The 24,417-nt window shown below is 42.8% G+C and overlaps 1 protein-coding gene across 1 annotated transcript in view; it reads right to left on the bottom strand.

Annotated features, from left to right (window-relative positions):
- The window catches only part of NAALADL1 (N-acetylated alpha-linked acidic dipeptidase like 1), a 246,209-nt gene that overhangs the window by 33,950 nt on the left and 187,842 nt on the right, over nucleotides 1-24,417 (bottom strand). Inside the window, exon 18 of the mRNA XM_078660781.1 lies at nucleotides 19,153-19,248. Within this exon, the coding sequence (XP_078516907.1) occupies nucleotides 19,153-19,248 (96 nt within the window). The remainder of the gene's footprint in view (nucleotides 1-19,152; nucleotides 19,249-24,417) is intronic.

The following is a 24,417-nucleotide window of genomic DNA, read 5'->3' as shown; positions in this document are numbered from 1 at the left end:
AACTACATCTGCAGGGCTAGGTGATAGCCTGGACAATCGGACACAGAGGAAGAGGAGTGTCAGAGGGTGCGGTAGTGAATAGGGCGAAAGGGAGGTGTCGGGCGGGCACAGAGTGTGATTTTCAGGGAAGAGCAGCGCAGATGGGGGGAGGTTTATTGCCGATGCATAAGACAGAGAGCGGGGGTGACCAGTGCCTGGGGAAGATGCTTGCGAGGGTGGGGAGCCATGCTACGAATCGACAGCGTGCAGAGAGTGGGTCTGGTCAAGGCATCTAAAATGGCTGCCGTGCACGACAAAAGTGTGGCATTTCAAAAAAGGCAAGATGGCGCAGACAATGTTTTTCAACACTTCCTCATTTCCTTCGAATCGAACGTTAACAGACGTTGGTGCATATTACCAAAGTTAAGCGATATTTATCGCTAACGATGCTTACCAACGAATTTTTTACCGCTAAGCATCGTCAGAAATTATCGAAGATAAACCTTGCTATTATCAAGGTTTATCGCAAATGCGATAATAAACGGCCGCAATGCATGAATATCGCTAAAAAGTCAGCGATATTCATGCATTACCGAGCTAATGCTCTTAGCCATGTTATCCACCTCCCATTGGATAACATGGCTAAGAACTGCTCAGGGCAGGTGTTACTTTTTGGAGATATTCGCGCTTAGCGCGAATATCTCAAAGTTGGTAATAGGAGATAGATATCTTGCATGTTGTAATGCAAATTATTGTGGTGTATGGAACTCATACCATAATCTCTCAGGAAAGCAGAAACTGATCCTTCTGGGACCGCCTAAAAAGGCCTAGGGGGTGAGGGGTACTCTACTTTGCCCCCTTTTCACATTCCGAACTATTTTATTTTACTCTCTTCTGTAATTACACAAAATAGCAGCGATAAGATGCATCGGAGACACACAGTGAGAGAAAGGAGGCCGGAGATGAAGAAGAGATGTCAAATACACATTGGAGATAATATAGTGGCAGAAGGGAAGTAAATATCAGTGAACTTACCATGTAACATTAAAATGTTGCACTCTATACTATAAGTCTCATTTTATACTACAATCACTTCGCTACAACCTCATAAATTAAAAATAAAAATTAATAATGTCTCAAACAATTTTTGATTTCTAAATATAAATTTATTCTTCAGAATTTTCTAAATTTGAAAGAACTAGTAACATGTCCTCATCAGCAATTTCCTCATGAAAAGTCTGCAATGATGATTCTTGTAACTCTATGGTCTCCAAACATTCGATAAATTCGCCATCAACAGATTGATCAAAAAAATCATTCAAGTCATCTCCTCCTTGTGACAATATTTAATTATTGGTGCTGTCAATTTCAATCAATGTAGTGGAATCATTCAAGTCATCTCCTCGTGACAATATTTCATTATTGGTGCTCTCAATTTCAATCAATGTAGTGGAATCATTCAAGTCATCTCCTCCTTGTGACAATATTTCATTATTGGTGCTGTCCATTTCAATCAATCTAATGGAATCATACAAGCCATCTCCTCCTTGTGACAATATTTCATTATTGGTGCTCTCAATTTCAATCAATGTAGTGGAATCATTCAAGTCATCTCCTTGTGACAATATTTCATTATTGGTGCTGTCCATTTCAATCAATCTAATGGAATCATACAAGTCATCTCCTCCTTGTGACAATATTTCATTATTGGTGCTCTCAATTTCAATCAATGTAGTGGACAATTCAAAAGAAATTGCCACGGTCTCTTCATTGTGAGCCATTTTATTTTGAAATTGCTTGCTGTAAATTGCAGAAAAAAAATAATCACTTTCATTTATCGTTTTTAGTAATACATAATATAAAACTAACTTTATCAAGTATTTAGTATAACAGAAGGACTGCAAATAAATATTTTTCAAATTATCTTCAAGTGTACAACATAGTTCCCCTTACAAATTAACAACTCACCTTTTTAAAAGTAGGAGAAGTGTTAGTACTGTGTAAATCAAACACCAGAAATTCACCACCAAAAATTCCTCACAAATGTACCTCAGACAGTAGTATCACAAAATGTCTGTGGTTTCCTCTCATTTGACATATATACATAACCAATTAACTTTCATCACACACAAATACAAAACCAAAGTAACATTTTAATTGGTTCTAAATTTCAACACTTTCAAATGTGTTTTCCCCATGCAATTTTCCATAGGACATTTACATACGTCTACAGCCTGAATGGCTGAACGGAATTACACCAAACTTGGCAAATGGTACATCAAACCTAAGAGGTCAGGAAGGATCTACTATGCCCCCTTATGGTCATTTCCCCCTTCGCTTTGGCCTCCTCTTGTCTCTCAATCCTACCGAGAGACAAGATGGCGGCCGCTACGGACTGTTTGGAATGTTGACAGACGCCGGAAAACCAATCAGCTTCGCAAAGCTCCGTAACGCGAAAAGTACGCGAAGCGGAGCGCTGTTACAGATATATATCTTTTTTTGAACGTTAATTTCTCAAAATCCACTGGAGCACACATATTGAGACCTAGCAAAGGCACATCGGGCTACCAGTCCCTAATATTTTACCAAGTTTCGTGCAAATCCATTCAGCCGTTCGATTATTATTATTATTATTTTTTTTTTTGCCCCGCGGGGCCCTTTTAAAACCTCCACATCAAACCTAGGGGGTCAGCGAGGATCTACTATGCCCCCTTATGGTCATTTGCCCCTTCGCTTTGGCCTCCTCTTGTCTCTCGATCCTACCGAGAGACAAGATGGCGGCCGCTACGGACTGTTTGGAATGTTTACAGACGCCGGAGAACCAATCAGCTTCGCTTCACAAAGCTCCGTTGCGCGAAAAGTACGCGTACTGGAGCGCTGCCCGGTCCGCTGTTACAGATATATATCTTTTTTTAAACGTTAATTTCTCAAAATCCACTGTAGCACATATATTGAGACCTACAAAAGGCACATCGGGCTACCAGTCCCTACAATTTTGCCAAGTTTCGTGCAAATCCATTCAGCCGTTCGGGCTAAAAGTGAGGCCAACCGCCCTATGGAAAACTCAATGTTAAAAACACGTTTTGGGACCCCCCTTTTTTCTCGACCCCCCCTGGACGAACCCCCCCCCCAATTTTCAGGGGCTGCTCAGAAACAAAATGTGCCATTTTCCTGAAAATTTCAGCCAATTCCGTCCACAAACGCCAAAGTTATTAGACATAGAATTTTCAAAAATCCCATAGAGAAAAAATCCTAACTATATATACCTACTGGCGACCGCCAGTAGGTAATATATATATATATATATATATATATATATATATATAATCGCTCGAACTCTCCTTAAGATCCTTTAGGAAAGAGGCAGCACTCGCGGACCAAGAGTAAACCAGAGTTTAATTAGAGGGAACAAAAAAGCACAGACGCGTTTCGGCGTGAGCCTTCGTCAGTGTGTCATTCATCCACATCCTACAATCCATTATATAAACAAACAATTCGTGAGCATTGTCATGTACATAGGACTATACCCCTTTAGGCCACTATGGGCGCCATCTTGGAATGGTGTTCTATCCAGATAGAGGTCTTTTATAATTTAAACATGAAGTTATCACGTTTGAAAATAAAGCCGTGGATCGGCTTGTGTCCTATGGCATTTTGTACAATGCTAACATAATCAAAACAGTGCAAAAAACATAAGAAGTAAGGAAAGTCATCAGGCACATGAAAAAAGAGGATTATGCTCCTATCCCTTGAGTGGAATTGAACCAAATTATTTCATCATAATTTATCATAATTACTAAACATAGCTATTTACGGGATATATAGCATAAAGATACTCTATTGGTTCAAGGAACTCGCAAAGAAAAGGTATATTTACAATATTTACAAAAGTCAAGTTAGACTAAACCACGGTCTGGTGTGTATTAAGATAAATAATGAAGCTAGGTTGTCAAGACGGATATTCTCAGGACACACATTGTTTGTAAATATCTAGGATTCAAATATCCATATCAAGATACTGGTTCTCCTGTAATACACTATCATCCTTGATGATAACGACAAAGCCTATGTTCAAAATTACAAACTCATGATATTAATCACAGCATCCCTCATGTGCTCAATAATGTTGCGTGCTGGCAATATCTATACATACATATGCAAGGTAAGTTGCATGCCTGTCATAACCAATGCGTATATATGCAAGCTGGATTATACATAAATTTACATATTTACACACCTATGGTAGTCTATCCTCAACTGCAGCGGGGGACAAAAATTATATCACAGTTTGCATTTTTGTCATAATTGAGGTTCAACATTAGGATACAGAAATTCATAAATCAAGATCATGGGTATCAAAATCGAAGACATACCAAAAGAACAAGACATACCAAAAGAACATGTTTGGTAGAGTATATCTGATCTTATGGTGTTCACGTTATTTTGATCCTCAAGGAGCATACACATTCTAGTTGGATTTTCATTTTAGTGTACCAAGCTTCCTATCGGAAAGGGAAGTTTACTCCTCCTATGGTATTACTTTCCCAGGTGATATGCTAGTTCCTCCCCGCTGTTGAGCCCACCAGGTTGTTTTGTAGAAAGATCTACGATGTATCTGGACTCTAGTCTGCGGAGTCTCCTCAACCTATCACCTCCTCTTGCATTCGGTGGAACAATGTCCAATCCGAAGAATCAGAGTTGCTTGCGATCTTTACTATGCTCCTCTGCAAAGTGCCGGGCGACCGGATATGAGGTGTCTACTTTCTCGATCGCCCGTTGGTGCTCCAGGATCCTCAGCTTGAGCTCCTTGATCGTGCTGCCTATGTAGCGTAAGCCACACGGACAGACCAAACAATAAACCACAAACTGGGAGCTGCATGTAATGAAGTGCTTGATCGGCACTTTCTTCCCGGTATCAGGTATGTCAAATGATAGCACCCGTTTTCTGCCACTGCAAGCCTTGCAGTGGCCGCAAGGAAAGAAGCCTGCCATCCGCTTCAGGGAGTTAGTTTTCGGTGTTAGTTTGTCGAGGTGACTTGAGACAAGCATGTCACTAAGTGACCTAGCTCTGCTAAATGTGATTAGAGGATAAGCCGGTAGGTCACCTGCGAGTACGCTATCTGTTTTCAAAATGTTCCAATTTTTTGTGAGCATGTCTTTCAGAATCCCTGCTCCTTTTGAATAAGGAGTAATGAGTCTGAATTTGCCATCACTCTTGTTCGAATTTCTGTTCCTACCTACTACAGGATTCTCAGTTGCCAAGAGTTGCAATCTTTGCATTTTCCTTACTTTTTTCAAAGTATTCGTAAGTAAGGTGGTGCCATAGCCCCTCATGGAAAATCTCTCGATGCATTCTGAGGCAGCCGCCTCAAAATCGGAGTCCTTAGAGCAGTTCCTACGGATCCTCAATAGCTCTCCGTAGGGAATGCTGTTCTTAAGTTGGGTGGGATGGCTACTGCTGGCAAAGAGTGTAGAATTGCCAGCAGTGTCCTTTCTATGCAGGGTGGTATGCATCTGATTATCTTCAATGTACACCCTCAGGTCTAGGTACTCCGCTCTCACCGGACTAACCGAGCCCGAGAAGTGCAGATTGAGATCGTTGTTATTAAGGATTTTAATGAATTCTTCTGCTGAGTCCATTCCTCCATCCCAAACAATAAACAAATCGTCAATATAACGATACCAGCATTTAACCTGCCCTGTCCCAGTCCCTGCCGTACAGCTCCTGGGCACCTGCTCCTCCCACCAGCCAACGAAGAGGTTCGCATAGCTGGGAGCAAAGCAGGTACCCATCGCCGTCCCAGATGTTTGTATGTACATCTGATCCTCAAAGAGGAAAATGTTGTTGGTCAGGCAGAACTCTGTGAACTCTAAAATCATTTCATTATGACATGCATACTTCATTGGACGTTGACCCAGAGCATGTTTAATGGCTTCGAGACCCTGCCTATGGTCTATACGAGTGTAAAGGCTGGTAATGTCCAACACCATCAGCAGGTATCCAGAGTCCCATGTTAGTTCCTGGATCTTAGTCAGAAAATCTTTCGTGTCCCTTATATAGGATTCAAGTTTTATTACTAAGGGAAACAAAATATTGTCAACGAAGCGAGACATGTTCTCGGTCAAACTCCCAATGGATGATATTATTGGTCGTCCGGGAGGGTTTTCCATGTCTTTGTGAAGCTTGGGGAGATGATAGAACGTTGGTAACATGGGGGTGTGGTTCCTGAGAAAAAGATTCTCGTCCTTTCCGAGCATATTATGGTTATACCATTTTTGCACTAGAGCATCGTATCTGATTATACTGGTTTGATACACAGCATTCGTACATTCCCTGTAGTAGTTGTTATCTGCAAGTTGCCTCAAGGCTTCAGCTCGGTATAGGTCTCGACTCATAAGAACCACGTTGCCCCCCTTGTCAGAGGGCTTGATAACTATAGACTCGTCATTCATCAGGCCCTTCAAAGCTTGGCGTTGGTCCTCAGTGATGTTGTTAGTTGTGATTGACGGTTGGGATTTTCTGTACGCAGTCAGGTCTCTTTTCATTGCCTCCGTGAAGACGTCAATTGCGTCCCAAGGTGTTTGAGGTACAAAGGTCGATGCAGGCTTGAATGTGCTCTCCTCTCTCTCTTGCTCGACCCTTTGGAGGACCGCCCGTTGGGCGATGGACAGGTTTTCCTGTTGTTGGTCTGAATCCTGCTCCAATCGTAAGTCCTCTAATGCCTCGATAGCTGGTAGATCTTTAGCACTAAGTATGTCCGTCTCGTTTATTTTAGGGCCCTTCTTAGTGCTCCTCAGGTATGGGCGCAACTTAAAGTGTTTGTGAAGCTTCAGCTTCCTGGTGAATCGAAACAGGTCGATCCTGGTTTGTGTGTATTCGAGGTCATTTGAGGGACAAAACGTGAGACCCAGACTTAAGACTTCTAGTTCAGCTTCCGTCAATCGTTTATTTGTTAGATTCACTACAGTTAGGCTGGTTTGGTCGGTATTGGTTTGTGGATTCATAGTTCTTACTTTTTGTTTGTTTGGCGGCTCGCCCATCCAGAGGTTCTTACGTTTCCTCTGCCTGTTTTTCCCACCGCCTGCCCTCCTCGTCCTCCTCCTCTGTTCGATGTTGCTGTTGCATTGGCATCTGCATGCGCATTTGCGTCCACATCGGGCGGTTTGTTTTTTCCGCCCCTTAGCCAGCTGCTCTTGATGATCTCGTATTCCTCCTGAAAAGGAGTCTTCTTAGGTAGGGCTCCTTGTGCATTTTGTCGCACATCTTCTGAATCCAGTTCGTTCTACCTCCGTTGTTCATCTCCTGACTCATTCTCAGTCAGGTCTGATTCTGATGTGGCGGGTTCGGCTTCCGGCCTGCTGCTTGCCGTCGCTGTCATTGTTCTCTTCTGAAGAGCTTTGCGGGGGGCATCGAACTTTTTTGCATACGTTAAAACGCGCCCAGTCGCGTAGTCGTTTGCATCGCGCTCATACTTTTCTTGTTTGCGCATTCTGATTTTTTGTTCGTATTTTGCCAGCCTAGCTTTCATCTGATCTCTGTATTGAGATATTGTTGCTTTGATCCCCGTATTCATTTCCGTATCCAGCTCCTCATTGATGGTATCAATTTCTTCCAACACTTTCCCTCTGTTGCTCCAGGCATATTTGACTAGAATTTTCAATGTGCCTTCGCAGTAGGATGCTGTGTGGTCGAACCAATCGGTGAGCAATTGAGGGTCTGGATGTTCATGAGAGGGCACCGTGTGAACTCTCAGCCCCCTCGGCACTCTCTTCTCCTCAATATAGTTTGTGAGGCTCGTAGCCTCCCACCACTTGCGCACTTCGCGCTCATGCAGTTTCTCCAGCTTAGTGAATATGTCCTTTAATTTACGATCCTGTGTTGATTCGACAGATATTGTTGTTTTATCCGCCGCTTGTACTGGAGCCCCCTTGCGTTTAAACATGTCCTTTGCTGCATTCATGCGCTCTGTATCGGAAAACATTCTTACGTTTTTTGCAACTGTGGATGGGTCTGATAACAGGGGGTATTGCTTGGTGTGTTGCTAAGCAACCCCAGTGCTTGTTCCCTCGCGTCTGGCTGCCCTCGGTACCGCTGACGCTCTGCTGTTCAATGCTGCCACACGCTAAACATTATGCGTGAAAAACGGGCAGAAAGCAAAACAATTTGCTCACCGGCAAGTTTGTCGGTCGTCGGGAGCTCCGGGGCAGATCCAGCGCTGCCCTTCCACGGCGTCCTTGCCGGTCCTGTTGTGATCCTTGCGTTGTTGTCCAGCAGCCACAGCGGTGCACAGCATTACTCCTCCTCGGAAAACGCTCACCTCCCACGGAAAGCTGTGCACTCAGTAACGGGTGCTGCTAGCGGTTCGCGGGAAAACCGCTTCACATTATCGCTCGAACTCTCCTTAAGATCCTTTAGGAAAGAGGCAGCACTCGCGGACCAAGAGTAAACCAGAGTTTAATTAGAGGGAACAAAAAAGCACAGACGCGTTTCGGCGTGAGCCTTCGTCAGTGTGTCATTCATCCACATCCTACAATCCATTATATAAACAAACAATTCGTGAGCATTGTCATGGACATAGGACTATACCCCTTTAGGCCACTATGGGCGCCATCTTGGAATGGTGTTCTATCCAGATAGAGGTCTTTTATAATTTAAACATGAAGTTATCACGTTTGAAAATACATATATATATATTATACAATCCAAACAAAGCGATCCTTCCGCATTCAGAGCGCTCCACAGTGTGTGCTCGCCCCAAGGCTGGATCCAAGCCCAATTTTAATTAAAGTCACAAAATGGGCAGCACAACCGGATACTTTTCAAGAAGCTTTATTGCTTAACACACAACACCCCACCGACGCGTTTCAGCCTCACGGCTTTTCTCACGGTCAGTAAGTCCCTTCTTACTTTTCAGTTATATACTGCCCCAACCTAGCCTTCAGGTGGCATTGTGGGATACGTAGTTTTTACTGATTTTTAAAAAAACAGATTATTTAACATTAGAAAAAGGACAAGTGTGTAACTATATGTGCTTGTTCAGTACAAAGCGTAAGCTGTGCATTTTAACTTGGCATACTTTAGCAATATAGTGCTTAAACACATTTATAAATCAGTGATCAGGGTATAGTACCCCATAATAATCTGATTGTATATCCAATTAAGCGCATTGTTCATTCTACTCCAGATGTATATGGAGATCTTCCCCAAAATTCATTCCTCTTGGGTGTTTTGTTCGGAACCGGACAATGAGACGAGATTCCATTTGACGGAGCAATCGAGTTATATCTCCGCCTCTTTCTGGTTTTGTGAGCATTTTGAGTCCATAATAGTTCATTGCTCACCAATCCCCATTTTGACAAATGTTCAAATGTTTTGCTGTGGCATACAGCATATTTGAGTTTTTTACAGCACGGATATGTTCCAGTATCCTTTTCTTGAGCATGCAGGTTGTACAACCTATATATTTCATTCCACATTTGCACTCAATGAGATATACCACATTTTTTGATGTGCACGTGATAAATTGTTTGATGGGCATGTTTTTTCCATCCGGATCCACCACATTTTTCATTCTTTTCCCTATTTTACAAGCTTTACATGACATACAGGGCTTGAAGCCTATATTTTGTTCAGTCCACCATTTAGATTGTTGTTTGGTTTGGAAGAAGCTTTTCACCAATAGGTTTTGTAAGGATGTGTTTTTTTTGTACGTGATGGAAGGATGTTCCCCAGCCATTGTGCCTATATCTGGATCACTGGTTATCAAATGCCAATATTTCTTCATCTTTTTGGCAATTATTCCGCTCTCCTTGCTGTATGTTGTTATAAATCTTGGCGGATCTTTATCCTGGGGGGGTTTCGGTTTCTCAATTAAGGTTTGTGCCCTACTGAGTTTGTCCACTTTGTTTTTACAGTTTTTCAGGACATAGTTTTTGTATCCTCTTGATTGGAATCTCGTCGTACATTCTTCTATTTTTTTCTCTGCATCTTGTGGATTAGAGCAGTTTCTTTTCAAACGTACGAATTCTCCATAAGGAATGCTTCTGACTAATGCTTTGGGATGAAAACTTGTGCCGTGCAGCACACTATTAGTGGCAGTCTTCTTACGGAACAATGTGGTTTCAATTTTACCATTTGAGATATAGACCTTGGTGTCGAGAAACTCTATTTCTCTCTTGTTCGTGACACAGGTGAATTGTAGACCAACTTCATTTTTGTTTAATCTGGTGAAATATTTTTGAAAAAGTTCATCACTGCCTTTCCAGATCAAAAAAAGATCGTCGATGTACCTGACCCATAAAATTATCCGATCCAAATCCTCCTGGTAGTTATCATTCCAAGCTGTTAATTTTTCCCACCATCCCATGGTGACATTTGCAAAGTTGGGGGAAAATGAAATCCCCATGGCTGTACCACATTCTTGTCTATATAGGTCGTTGTTGAAAAGAAACACATTATTTTTCAAACACATCTCTATCATGTTTAAAAGCATTGAGGTATGTTCGAGTTCCTTAACACTCCGTTGTTGCAGGAAATATTTACAGGCTTGTATTCCCACGTCATGTCTGATGGATGTATACAATGACACAACCAAAAAATAGAGGGAGAAGGAGGTTAAACCCAACCAGGTCGGCCTCCAGTCAGTATTTGCAATACAGGAACCCTATGTGAAGGGTCCGGAGACCTGGTGGGTGTTGTGTGGTTACTGCTTACTAAGTCAGTGTGTACCAAAAATGTAAGAAAGAAAAATTTCTTTCTAGAGTCCCCTCACTCACCGGGGTTGCCCCACGGTGACATGCTTCATCATTCAGCATACAGTATGCGGTCGGGTGAGGAAGCATCAGGTATTACCGAGCGGGTCTGCCGATAGGAACAATGTTTCCACGAGGCGTTCCTGCCCTTGCCTAAGACCATGGGGTGTTAAAAAACACTCGTTTATCATTACGAGTACAATACCAACAGTATGTACAACTACACGCATGTTTTTTTATCAACAGCGTTTATTATTAATATAAATAATTAGTATTTATTATTATACTTTTTCAATTGACAATCGGCACTGATCAATCCACCAGGGAGACCGATTGTCTCCTCCTGCAACTCAATTTATGAGAATGTCTCTAGGTATGTCGATACCTTTCTTGCACCTATCGCCCAGAGTATGCCATCATATCTAAAAGATACTGGAGACTTCCTGAGAACATTAATGAATGTAAATTGGGATCCAGATTACCTTTTAGTGACAATTGACGTTGTGTCATTGTATACATCCATCAGACATGACGTGGGAATACAAGCCTGTAAATATTTCCTGCAACAACGGAGTGTTAAGGAACTCGAACATACCTCAATGCTTTTAAACATGATAGAGATGTGTTTGAAAAATAATGTGTTTCTTTTCAACAACGACCTATATAGACAAGAATGTGGTACAGCCATGGGGATTTCATTTTCCCCCAACTTTGCAAATGTCACCATGGGATGGTGGGAAAAATTAACAGCTTGGAATGATAACTACCAGGAGGATTTGGATCGGATAATTTTATGGGTCAGGTACATCGACGATCTTTTTTTGATCTGGAAAGGCAGTGATGAACTTTTTCAAAAATATTTCACCAGATTAAACAGAAATGAAGTTGGTCTACAATTCACCTGTGTCACGAACAAGAGAGAAATAGAGTTTCTCGACACCAAGGTCTATATCTCAAATGGTAAAATTGAAACCACATTGTTCCGTAAGAAGACTGCCACTAATAGTGTGCTGCACGGCACAAGTTTTCATCCCAAAGCATTAGTCAGAAGCATTCCTTATGGAGAATTCGTACGTTTGAAAAGAAACTGCTCTAATCCACAAGATGCAGAGAAAAAAATAGAAGAATGTACGACGAGATTCCAATCAAGAGGATACAAAAACTATGTCCTGAAAAACTGTAAAAACAAAGTGGACAAACTCAGTAGGGCACAAACCTTAATTGAGAAACCGAAACCCCCCCAGGATAAAGATCCGCCAAGATTTATAACAACATACAGCAAGGAGAGCGGAATAATTGCCAAAAAGATGAAGAAATATTGGCATTTGATAACCAGTGATCCAGATATAGGCACAATGGCTGGGGAACATCCTTCCATCACGTACAAAAAAAACACATCCTTACAAAACCTATTGGTGAAAAGCTTCTTCCAAACCAAACAACAATCTAAATGGTGGACTGAACAAAATATAGGCTTCAAGCCCTGTATGTCATGTAAAGCTTGTAAAATAGGGAAAAGAATGAAAAATGTGGTGGATCCGGATGGAAAAAACATGCCCATCAAACAATTTATCACGTGCACATCAAAAAATGTGGTATATGTCATTGAGTGCAAATGTGGAATGAAATATATAGGTTGTACAACCTGCATGCTCAAGAAAAGGATACTGGAACATATCCGTGCTGTAAAAAACTCAAATATGCTGTATGCCACAGCAAAACATTTGAACATTTGTCAAAATGGGGATTGGCGAGCAATGAACTATTATGGACTCAAAATGCTCACAAAACCAGAAAGAGGCGGAGATATAACTCGATTGCTCCGTCAAATGGAATCTCGTCTCATTGTCCGGTTCCGAACAAAACACCCAAGAGGAATGAATTTTGGGGAAGATCTCCATATACATCTGGAGTAGAATGAACAATGCGCTTAATTGGATATACAATCAGATTATTATGGGGTACTATACCCTGATCACTGATTTATAAATGTGTTTAAGCACTATATTGCTAAAGTATGCCAAGTTAAAATGCACAGCTTACGCTTTGTACTGAACAAGCACATATAGTTACACACTTGTCCTTTTTCTAATGTTAAATAATCTGTTTTTTTAAAAATCAGTAAAAACTACGTATCCCACAATGCCACCTGAAGGCTAGGTTGGGGCAGTATATAACTGAAAAGTAAGAAGGGACTTACTGACCGTGAGAAAAGCCGTGAGGCTGAAACGCGTCGGTGGGGTGTTGTGTGTTAAGCGATAAAGCTTCTTGAAAAGTATCGGGTTGTGCTGCCCATTTTGTGACTTTAATATATATTATACATTATACATATTTAAATATTTAAGTAATTATTGCTTAGTTTTTAATTGTAATTTATATGTAATATTTTAAAAATAAAATAAATTATATTTAATAAAAATGATAGTAAAATATTATATTAACTTTGTAAATGTAATAAATATATATATATATATATATCGTCATGTGATCAAGCTCCGTCCGCGGAGCAAAACGCGTCATGGAGAACACTGGTTCTATGATTTTTAAATAAATCCACGCAACTGCTTACACGATTTGGTGTATCGTTGGTTCTTGTCATTTGAGACCGTGACTTGTTTTGGGGAAGAGGTCCGCAACTGCTTTGTTCCGCACAAATTGCGGACAGGATTGCTTCTTTGATATATATATATATATATATATATATATATATATATATATATACATATATATATATATGGGACTATATTAAATTAAGTCTATTTTTGGAAACTTTAGATCTGGTTTAATAGCTCTGACCAGTTGGTTCTTTAGGGATCTAAACTCTCTCGAAAACCATGAATTCAGCCTAGTTGATTCCCCATCACTGTGATTTGTATGCTTGGAATTAAAAATAAAATGTGCAGTTAATTTATCAAAGAATTTTGCATGTACCCCACTAGCATCTTCCATGTTTCTCATGACTTTACCATAAGATTGAATCTCTGCCAACCAAACAAGTAAATCCTCCTTGATTTTATTCAGTTTATTTATACCTCCAGGACCATGGGCCATTCGAGGCGTCGTTTATCATTAGTGGGTAGTACCTCTTTAGTATACAGATTGCTCCTAGGAGTGCTATCATTTCCCTCCCAAGCAGAGACTAGCTCCAGACTAAGCAGGTTGTGATCTCTATCAATATTCTGAATTATGATCATACCAACTACTGTGGGCCACAACCTGAGATCTACTACAAAATAGTCAATATGGCTAGCCCTATTGGGCGAATGTTGGTCAGTTCTCCTTCTCTAACTGATGTGGTCCTACCATTGGTGGCCCTTAATCTATTTTCGATAGTCAATGCATTTAATTGCAGCGCTGGGTAGGACCATTTCTTAATAGGAAGCAACGTTAAACGAAGGGACGTGCCAGAGTTTATCCTCCTCATTCACTTCATGGGTGTCATCCTCATCCAATGGTTAGAAGGTTACATTAAAATCGCTCCAACAATCAGGGCATGAACAGGCTTCCTATTGCCTAGGAGCTCGTTTAGGGTCTGCAAGATGAGAGATTTACCCCCCACCCCCCTTTGGTACCTCTGGCATACATATTGTAGATATCCACAGTGTAGCCTCAGTTGCCTTTCAGTCTAACAGCTTGAATATCAGGACTGTTCATGGGTAGCTCCTTAATTCTACAATTAAGTGCAATACTAATCCATATCAGCAATCCACCCAATGGGCGATCTTTATTAGATGCTGTTGCAGACAGGTGGAATGTCACGTGGCCTGGCATAAATGTTTGAGTTAAACTTCATTTTTCCTGCAAGATGCATACATCGTGAAATTGGACCAACTGTACCCAATGGGGAAGACACAGTTTACTTTTAATTCTGGCCACGTTCCATGAAATTAATTTAAGTGGGTGATAGCTTGAGGGGAACTGGGATAGAGAGTGTGGAAGAATCTCCAGACCCCTTACTTCATAAACAAGTACGTCATTAAGATTAATATTGATGTTATCCTGGCTACGAGTTACATCTTCCCCAATAGATTGTGCAGAGGGATTTGGACCAGCCCTATAATTTGGTGGTCTCGATTGCACCTTGGTTGTTGGGAGGTTTATATTCGGGATAAAAGACACTAGTTTCTGTGAGCTTGGGTACACAACTGGGATGTAGTCAGTCAATATCTGCTAAAGGGGACTACAGAGAAGTCCTATTAGGCTGTAAGTTAGAGTTACACGAGGGGGTGTAAGTTGCCAACTGCCTCTTAAATTGGATATTTGATTTGGCTGGGGGAAGAGTCTTGACTTCCAAGGCAATAAGATTATGCACTAAACTTTCATTGGCAAGGGTCAACTCTATAGCGTCTGTACTGTTATTAGCTAAAACATATCTCTTTGCATGTAATATGTCTTCCCTAATCATGGATCTGCGCCCCTAACGTGCCTGATCCAATGGATAGACTATTTTTTTAGGGATTCCTCATTCTGATATGTTGTAAGATAGTTACATTTAGGGACATAAACTATGTAATTTTTTTTACACTGGGTAGCAAGGGGGATGGAGAGTCCTTCCCGATGATGTGACATATCATGTGTCTCATTTTCTCTAGTTTGAAAGTGTAAATGTCTACATGTTGCTTCATTTGCTGTATGACCTAGCTTACCCCCCACTACATCTCCAGCCATGCCTGCTGTGCGACTACTCAGGCCAGTTTTTAAAGTTGGTGCCAAGCGAGTATCATGTGCAACTAAATGTTGCAATTGTTTTCTAATAGCAATATCCCTCACGTGCTCAGAAGTCCCCAAACCTGGCTAGCAACTTGTAAATAAGCCAAGTTAGGGTCTCAACTGTGGTTTTCAGGGCAACAAAACTCTTTATGTAACTCAGATACCGAATGAATGACTTCAGGGTCAACTAGGGCTACATCAGTGGGTGAGGTGGTGCTTCCTTCTGTAGCTTTCCCCCTTTCATCTGGTATCTCAGTTACAGTGCTCGTTTCTGGGTGATCTAACAGAGGTGAAAATCTATTACTACATGGAAACTCGCTAGTGTTAGCAGTGGCGTGCGGTGGTGTGCAGTGGCATCTGGCAGCGTCTCCTTGTTCTGGTGGCTGCAGCGCACTATGTTGCTCCTGGCTCGAAGCTCTCGCAGCCCTTGATGGACTTCTCTGTATGCTCAGCGTGCTCGGGGAGGCAAGGGTGGGAGAGCTCCCAACATCCTCTGCTGCAATGCACTCGGTGTTCTCGCCGCTGCCTCGCCTTAGATATGGTTTTGTTAGGGATCAGGGGTGGGTACTATTTGTGGTGTCTGAGGATTTTTAGAGTTCTAGAGTGGTTACTGACTTAGGGGTAATGTGTTTTACTGCAGTGGTGGGTTGTAACTTGGGAGTTAAAGGAATTTTTAGGGCTCAGGCTTGGGCAATTTTTTGGGGTGTAAGTTTTTTTTTTAGGGTTCAGAGGTTAGCAATGTGTTTGGGTGTAAGGGTTTTGTAGGTTTCAGGGGTTGATTGTAACATGCTGTAACATTAGTTTAGGGTCCAGGGGTGGCTAGTGTTCTGGGGTGTAAGGGTTTTCTAGGGTTTAACGGTGAAACGTATTTTTAGGTTTCAAGATGGGCTGTATTTTGGGGTGTAAAGGGTTTTTAGGGTTTAGATCCGGTAGTGTTTTCGGTTGTAGAGGGTTTTTAGGGTTCATGGGTGGGTTTTTTTTTTGTGAGATAAAACGTATTTTAGGGATAAAAGATGTATATATTTCGAAAAACAATCTTAGTGTATGTTAATTTAAATTGATTGATACGTTCGTGTTATAAACGTAAAATGATAATGAAAATTAACAAAATGTTACATTACTTGTAAATAAAAAATTTATAATAAATAATAAATATTATGAAAGAACGAATTCATATTTTCTAGGAATATAACATCAACCCTTTGGTAAATGTGTATAAAAACTCTCTATATAAAAATATAGTTTACAAAATGTAAAATAATTGAATTGTACATCATAATAAACTTACTTAGAATATATATATATATATATATATATATATATATATATATATATATATATATATATATATATATATATATATATATATATATATATGCAGCAGAATATTCCTCCTGAAGGAAAGGGGAGTCGCACTTCCAACACCTTGCCTGTGGCACTGGAATAGTACAGAAGGGCAGCTGGTATTCCTGACGCGTTTCGTTCGCGTGCTGCGAACTTTTTCAAAGGTAAGCCCAGGTGATTTAGGGTGTGTCAGTGAGTACTTCTGAGTTTTTGTTGTGCTTGGCCGGCCCTCTAGTGGACATCTTGAGTGACGTTAGCCGGCATGCTGGTAGTTGAAGTCTCGCCGAGTCCCTGCTTGTGTGCTGGCATTACTCTGTTACTACGGAAGCCATGAAGCTTTCCTGCGGTGTTGTCCCATGGCAGTCTGCATTGTAGGACTGCTGTGGATCCTTACCAAACTCTGGTGCTTGGCGGCTGCCGACCACCCTGTATTTCGTTGCCGATGCCAAAGTGTTGGTCCAGGGTCGGGTGTATGTCGGCGCTCTTTGAAGGCAGTGCGTGTCTCTGCGGCTGGACCCGCCGCTCTGTATGCAGCAGAATATTCCTCCTGAAGGAAAGGGGAGTCGCACTTCCAACACCTTGCCTGTGGCACTGGAATAGTACAGAAGGGCAGCTGGTATTCCTGACGCGTTTCGTTCGCGTGCTGCGAACTTTTTCAAAGGTAAGCCCAGGTGATTTAGGGTGTGTCAGTGAGTACTTCTGAGTTTTTGTTGTGCTTGGCCGGCCCTCTAGTGGACATCTTGAGTGACGTTAGCCGGCATGCTGGTAGTTGAAGTCTCGCCGAGTCCCTGCTTGTGTGCTGGCATTACTCTGTTACTACGGAAGCCATGAAGCTTTCCTGCGGTGTTGTCCCATGGCAGTCTGCATTGTAGGACTGCTGTGGATCCTTACCAAACTCTGGTGCTTGGCGGCTGCCGACCACCCTGTATTTCGTTGCCGATGCCAAAGTGTTGGTCCAGGGTCGGGTGTATGTCGGCGCTCTTTGAAGGCAGTGCGTGTCTCTGCGGCTGGACCCGCCGCTCTGTATGCAGCAGAATATTCCTCCTGAAGGAAAGGGGAGTCGCACTTCCAACACCTTGCCTGTGGCACTGGAATAGTACAGAAGGGCAGCTGGTATTCCTGACGCGTTTCGTTCGCGTGCTGCGAACTTTTTCAAAGGTAAGCCCAGGTGATTTAGGGTGTGTCAGTGAGTACTTCTGAGTTTTTGTTGTGCTTGGCCGGCCCTCTAGTGGACATCTTGAGTGACGTTAGCCGGCATGCTGGTAGTTGAAGTCTCGCCGAGTCCCTGCTTGTGTGCTGGCATTACTCTGTTACTACGGAAGCCATGAAGCTTTCCTGCGGTGTTGTCCCATGGCAGTCTGCATTGTAGGACTGCTGTGGATCCTTACCAAACTCTGGTGCTTGGCGGCTGCCGACCACCCTGTATTTCGTTGCCGATGCCAAAGTGTTGGTCCAGGGTCGGGTGTATGTCGGCGCTCTTTGAAGGCAGTGCGTGTCTCTGCGGCTGGACCCGCCGCTCTGTATGCAGCAGAATATTCCTCCTGAAGGAAAGGGGAGTCGCACTTCCAACACCTTGCCTGTGGCACTGGAATAGTACAGAAGGGCAGCTGGTATTCCTGACGCGTTTCGTTCGCGTGCTGCAAACCTTTTCAAAGGTAAGCCCAGGTGATTTAGGGTGTGTCAGTGAGTACTTCTGAGTTTTTGTTGTGCTTGGCCGGCCCTCTAGTGGACATCTTGAGTGACGTTAGCCGGCATGCTGGTAGTTGAAGTCTCGCCGAGTCCCTGCTTGTGTGCTGGCATTACTCTGTTACTACGGAAGCCATGAAGCTTTCCTGCGGTGTTGTCCCATGGCAGTCTGCATTGTAGGACTGCTGTGGATCCTTACCATATATATATATATATTACATACCATATAAGTTTATTAATTATGCAAAGTAAAAGCATCCCGTTGTAAAATAAAACCTCCATTTAAAGGTACTCTCTATGTACTTATCAAGCAATCATGACTCCCAATGTACTAAACCACAATATAATGACTGATATTTCCAAAAGGAGACAGGTGGCTTGTCTCCAAGAGTCCAACACAATTTTCCAACAGACCAACACTCTCAGATACCAGGTGAGGAAAAACCTATTGGCAGTTGGGCATCTTCTAAGGCCTTTTGTGGGGAATCAATAAGGAAGGTGCAAAAAGTGAGTGGGTAGACAGATTGGCATTGAGGAAGAAGACAAAAAAGGAAAGGTACATCCTTTTGGTAATATCCAGACATAATTATTTAAATGGAGATCCTTAAATGACTGTTGATACTATCTCTTCTAGACATAGCAGCTACAGGGAGCTGCTAGCCCTGTTTCCAAGGCACCTACCTGTAGTAAAACTTATCTGGGAATGCCAGGGGGTTTAAGAAAGACCGCTCCAGAAGCATCAGCTGGTCATTAATCATCCGTACTTCCAGAGGACTCCTGAAGGCAAAACAAAGAAACAGACATGAGATCAGTGCCCTGCACAGATTGTGACCCTGAAAGACAGTGAGTTTACTCTCCAAAAGATTGACCTGAACATTGGGTGAGCTCTTTGACCTTTATATGGACGACGGGGCATGGTGAGGTCACTGACTGAAAAATGGGCACAGACACTCGGTGAGTTCCCTGACCTGCTGTTGGATGGCAGGATGATCTTAAAATCAGCACAGGTGGACTCAGTGTATTAAAATTAGTGGGAATGAAAACACTGATTATTATAGAATTTTCTCTTGACATAATTTGATAATAATGCGTCTCGTTCAACCCTGAGGTAGAGCAGTGATTGACCAGATTCTGGTAAAGATGTGCGATGAAAGAATTTGAAAATGACACTAGGCTTGATGCATATCACTGCCAGGATCCTTGTTATCATTTCGATAGTAATGGTTTCTAGATATTACAACTGGTGACATAGCATTTATTTTGCGCATTGTGGAAACCTGTGTTTCCAATAAAGTTTCAAATTGGCAGCATTATGATCATTTACAATAGTGGCTTGGGAGTCTTGACTATATGAGCGCAGGTCAAGAGTCAGTCAAATATTCATTATTCGGTTCTTTTCACAACCATAAAAGAAGACATCCAGAGTTAAAACAAAGAACAGAGAATATATAAAAAAAATCATAGTAATAAAATTCATAATCAACGATATATATATATATACAAAAAATGTATTTCATCACATAGCAGCAAGTCACGAGTTTCCATATAAGAACAAAGATTAAAATGTTATAACAATAATCATAGATCAGCACAGAGAGAAAGCATATATAAATGCTAAATACAAACACTATATCCCCACAGACCAATATTTTCAGAGGCAATTCATTATAATCCATATAAAACCAAAATACCATTACAGATGTGACTGGACATTAGCGAATAAATAAGATAATTTCCAAACTTATGGGTAGATGCATCAACGTTTTTTTTTGCGATTCCTAAATTGCGAAAAGTAAGGAATCGCAATTTAGGAATCGCAAATGGCAATGCATGAAAAAATCGCATTTTTTTTGCGATTCGGTATTTTTCCTTAATTGCGATTCACAATTTGCGAATCGCAATTAAGGAAACCCTTCCCATTGATTCCTATGGGCCAAAAGGCCCATAGGAAGGAATGGGAAGGCATTCACAATTTGCGAATTTCATTTTGCGAATCGCAAAATGTGAATGCAATTTCAAGGGTGCAGGGGGGGTCCAAAGAACCCCTCCCTGCACCTCTGAAATTTAACTTTAAGATCCATTTACACACACATGCCCCAAGGACATGTGTGTCTGTAAATTAAAAGTTTCAAATATGTAACTTGTGCATGTTTGAAAGTTTTCTGTAAATTAGCATGAAGTTCAACTTCATGCTAATTTACCCCTTCCAAATTGCGAATTCGCAATTTAGAAAATAATCATGCATTGCATTTAAGAAATCTCAAATTGCGATTTCTTAAATGCAATCGCAATTTTAGAAATCGCAACATAGTTGCGATTCCTAAAATTGCGAAAAGCATGATGCATCCAAAATTTGAGAATTGCATTTGCAAGCGGACGAATTTTGCGATTCGCACCGTTTGCGAATGCAATTCTGTTCGATGCATCTAGGCATAAGTTCCGTAAATGGACTGCTGTAGAAATATATCTATACACCATTAAACATGTATATTCGTCACTCAACAGTTGGAGACGATACAGGGCCGGCCTGCACGTCCTGATATTTAAAAATCTTATTAGAGGTATTATAAAATCCCTCCTCGGTTTAGTGTAGAGTCGATAGTAGAACAAAAAATGCAACATGTTATGAGTTGATTTGGAGTCACAGGGGCATGATTCAAGTACGGCATCACCATATACTTTGCACGGATAAGAAATCAAGAAATATGCAATGCTGAACCTGAATCTAATGAGATAAAACATTTTCGAGTGACCAAAAAAAAGGAAAGATAAGGCTCTACACATGGTGAACATACTAGAGGCAAATATTTCAGAACTCTCTTTTTCCCAGTCTCCAAACGCTCACTGGTTATCTTTAAAAAAGATTAAAGATCCCCTTTCAACTGTGTTTTTGAAACCTTGGCAATTCTTTGAGGGTTATATTAACACAATCCGCCCTCCCCACTGTTTCCAGCTGCCTTTTTATGTAGTTAAACCATGGTATCTTCTGCATTTGGTCAAGGCTGAGTCAGTCCAATATTATCGCACAATTTTGGGCTGGCTCATCTTTCGCCCATACTGAGTGCCATAGCAAAGTTGGAGCAATTTGTATACTGTGAGTTAAAGGGATCAGACCAAGTTCATTTTGACAAAAAAATAATTGGTAGGCTACATGGGACTGTTAGTAATCATCTCAGAAAGTTGTTCTCCACAGCCTGGAGGTGTGTTGGGTTACAAAAACCCCACACTCCAGCCCCATTCAAAGTTACAGAGCGGTAGCGAGCCTTATAGATGTTAGTTACTGAGTCGATTGGTCTAGAGCCTAATTTCTTTGTAAACCTGAACAATGCCTCCAAATTGTGGTTGCAACTACTAACCCTAGTTGCAACTAAATGATGCCAAGTACCTTTCTGGTCAAAGGGGATACCTAAGTATGAAAAGGTTGAAACATAAGACAACCTCTCATTATTGATAAAACATGATTTTAAACATGATTTTAAGGGGGGGGGGGCGATTTACCTACCACCATGGTATAAGACTTGGCTGTATTGGTCTTTAAACCCAAATCAGACATAAAATCATTAAATATAGTGACAAGCATTTGCAGACCAACACCGATTCTAGACATCAACACACAATCATCAGCGTAGAGTAACGCTGGCAGATTTCTGTTGCCTATTTTAGGGACATCAATATGCCCTTGGATCAGATAACTTCCCAAGTCATTAATGTAAAGACAAAATAGAAATGGCACCAGCACGTAACCTTGACTCACCCGACGGTTTATTATAACTGGAGGGGTGAGTTCCCCATCCGCCCCATACAAGACCCTCCCAGTCACAACCTGGTGCATCTGTGCTAAGAAGTGAACTAATGATCGGCTATGCCCAGATCCAGCCTTTTTTTCCATAATTTCCCTCTCTCCACCGATAGAGCTGATGGAAGTTTCCATTAAACCCAAATAGAGGGGACCGTTCTTAACTATTGTGCAGTAGTGGCCCATGGTGGGAGTCCTGCCGGGCGCTGACGTGGGGCGGGGGAGGGGCAGGGTGGTAGTAAACTCCGGAATACTGCCGCACAGAGGTAAGTACACAAACAAATAAATAAAACAAATTTCGTTGCGCGCGCTGCATCACCAAATGTGAAGCAGCGCGGGCAACTAAATTTGTTTTATTTATTTGTTTGTGCATGTGGAAGGGGAGCGCCTCTCACCTCGACAGGGCGGCGCCCGAGTAGGGATTCCATAACCGCTGACCCTCCAGCGTCCCTGACGACCAGGACTCCTCCTCTCTCTCTCCCTACAGGAAACGGAACGACCAGCGGGGTCGCGCGACGAACCGGAAGTGAACTCCTGTGACCCCGGAAGTCCCACCCCCATCATCAGCCCGACACACAGAAAAGCGACGACGAAGAGAGGAGAGCGTTCAAAGCGGCGGACTCGTGGCAGGAGACAGCGTGCGGATAACCCGAGACAGAGAGCGGAAGGAGCAAGAGCGGAAGCGAAGAGGAGGAGGACGTTTGGACCGAAGAGTGGTGGAGTCCTCAGGAGGTTGCTGGAGAGCGGCCGCAACTCGCTGGAGAGTTGCGGCGGGGCACGTGAGTACATTGTTATCTTTTCTCCGTGTCTCCCTGTAGATCGTTGTAAACTAGCTGTACATAGATCCCCTCACGGACAGTACACCCCTGCACTGTATATAGTTAGTCATTTCACTGCACTTAGCCCTTTGTATTATAGCCCCTGCACTCCCCTCTCACCTCAGCACGCCCTTCCCATTCCTCTCTCTCGATTCCCCCCCTTCTTTGAATCCTCCCGTACCGTTCTCACCCTCACGTTCTCTCTGACCCCTCACATCCCGGTGGTTGGTGACAGTACTCCAACGGTCCAAAAGCCGATAAGGACTAACTGCCCTGTTCTCTCTCCTTCCCCTCCGAGGGGAAACCCGATCCCGACCCTAGACCAGAAGCCAACCCGAAGACCTCCTCACCCGGACGGACAGCCCAGGTGAGTGGAACCCTGTTCGGCCTACACGACGAGAACGGACTTCAAGACATCCAGCCTCACCTCCTTGCAACCCCTCTTGTTTGCTTACAGAACAATAAAAACAGCTGAAATAGTGCAATACATTCGGCCTCCACGCCTGTTATTCCGGTCCGCCCATACCCCTAATCCACACTTGGTGTCAGAAGTGGGATCTACCGGAAGCATGGAGGCCGCGGTTAAACAGCTGGCAGAAAGCCAGGAGCTACTCGGGAAGATGATGGAGCGCTTCCTCAAGACGGCTGAAGACGATCGTGGCCAGCTTCACGACGTCCTGAAGGATCAGGGCACCGCTCAGGATCAGGCTCTCGGGAGATTAGCCGATGTCATGGGACAACAACGACCAACCGCCTCCCTACCCTCTGTAGTCCTACAAAAGTATGTCCCGGGAGAAGACCCGGATTTCTTCTTCACAAACTTTAAGCGCCTGGCACATGCCGCTTCTTGGCCGGCCGATCGCTGGGGTCACTACTTGGGCCCCCTGCTGACGGGGGAACTGCAGGCGGCCTACCAACAGGCCAATATACAGGGACAAACGCCTTACCAGGACATAAAGACCTGCATCCTAGACCGACTAGGGATCGACGAGGAGACGTATAGGGTTCGGCTACGGCAAGCCCGCGAAGGACCCCAAGAGACGCCCCGGGCTTTGTCTTTCCGCATCCAGGATCTGGCCACCACAGCCTATCCTGTCCAGGTGGACAACCATCCTTGGGAAACCGACCGAGAATATCGAGCCGCACAACAAGAAGACCCGGTGTTACAGGACTCCTGGGGGCGTGCCCTAGAAAACGAAGCCCCACTACAAGTATGTCCTTATTTCTTAAAAAAGAACGGTCTGCTGTACAGGAAAGGCGGACCCCAACAACCCCCTCTGCTACTCGTTCCCGGTCCCTTTCATGACAAAGTACTATTCCTGGCTCATAGCC

This window comes from Lissotriton helveticus, chromosome 9 (genome assembly GCF_964261635.1).
Source record: "Lissotriton helveticus chromosome 9, aLisHel1.1, whole genome shotgun sequence".
Lineage (NCBI taxonomy): Eukaryota > Metazoa > Chordata > Amphibia > Caudata > Salamandridae > Lissotriton > Lissotriton helveticus.
This window is presented reverse-complemented; position numbering and strand designations above follow the sequence as displayed.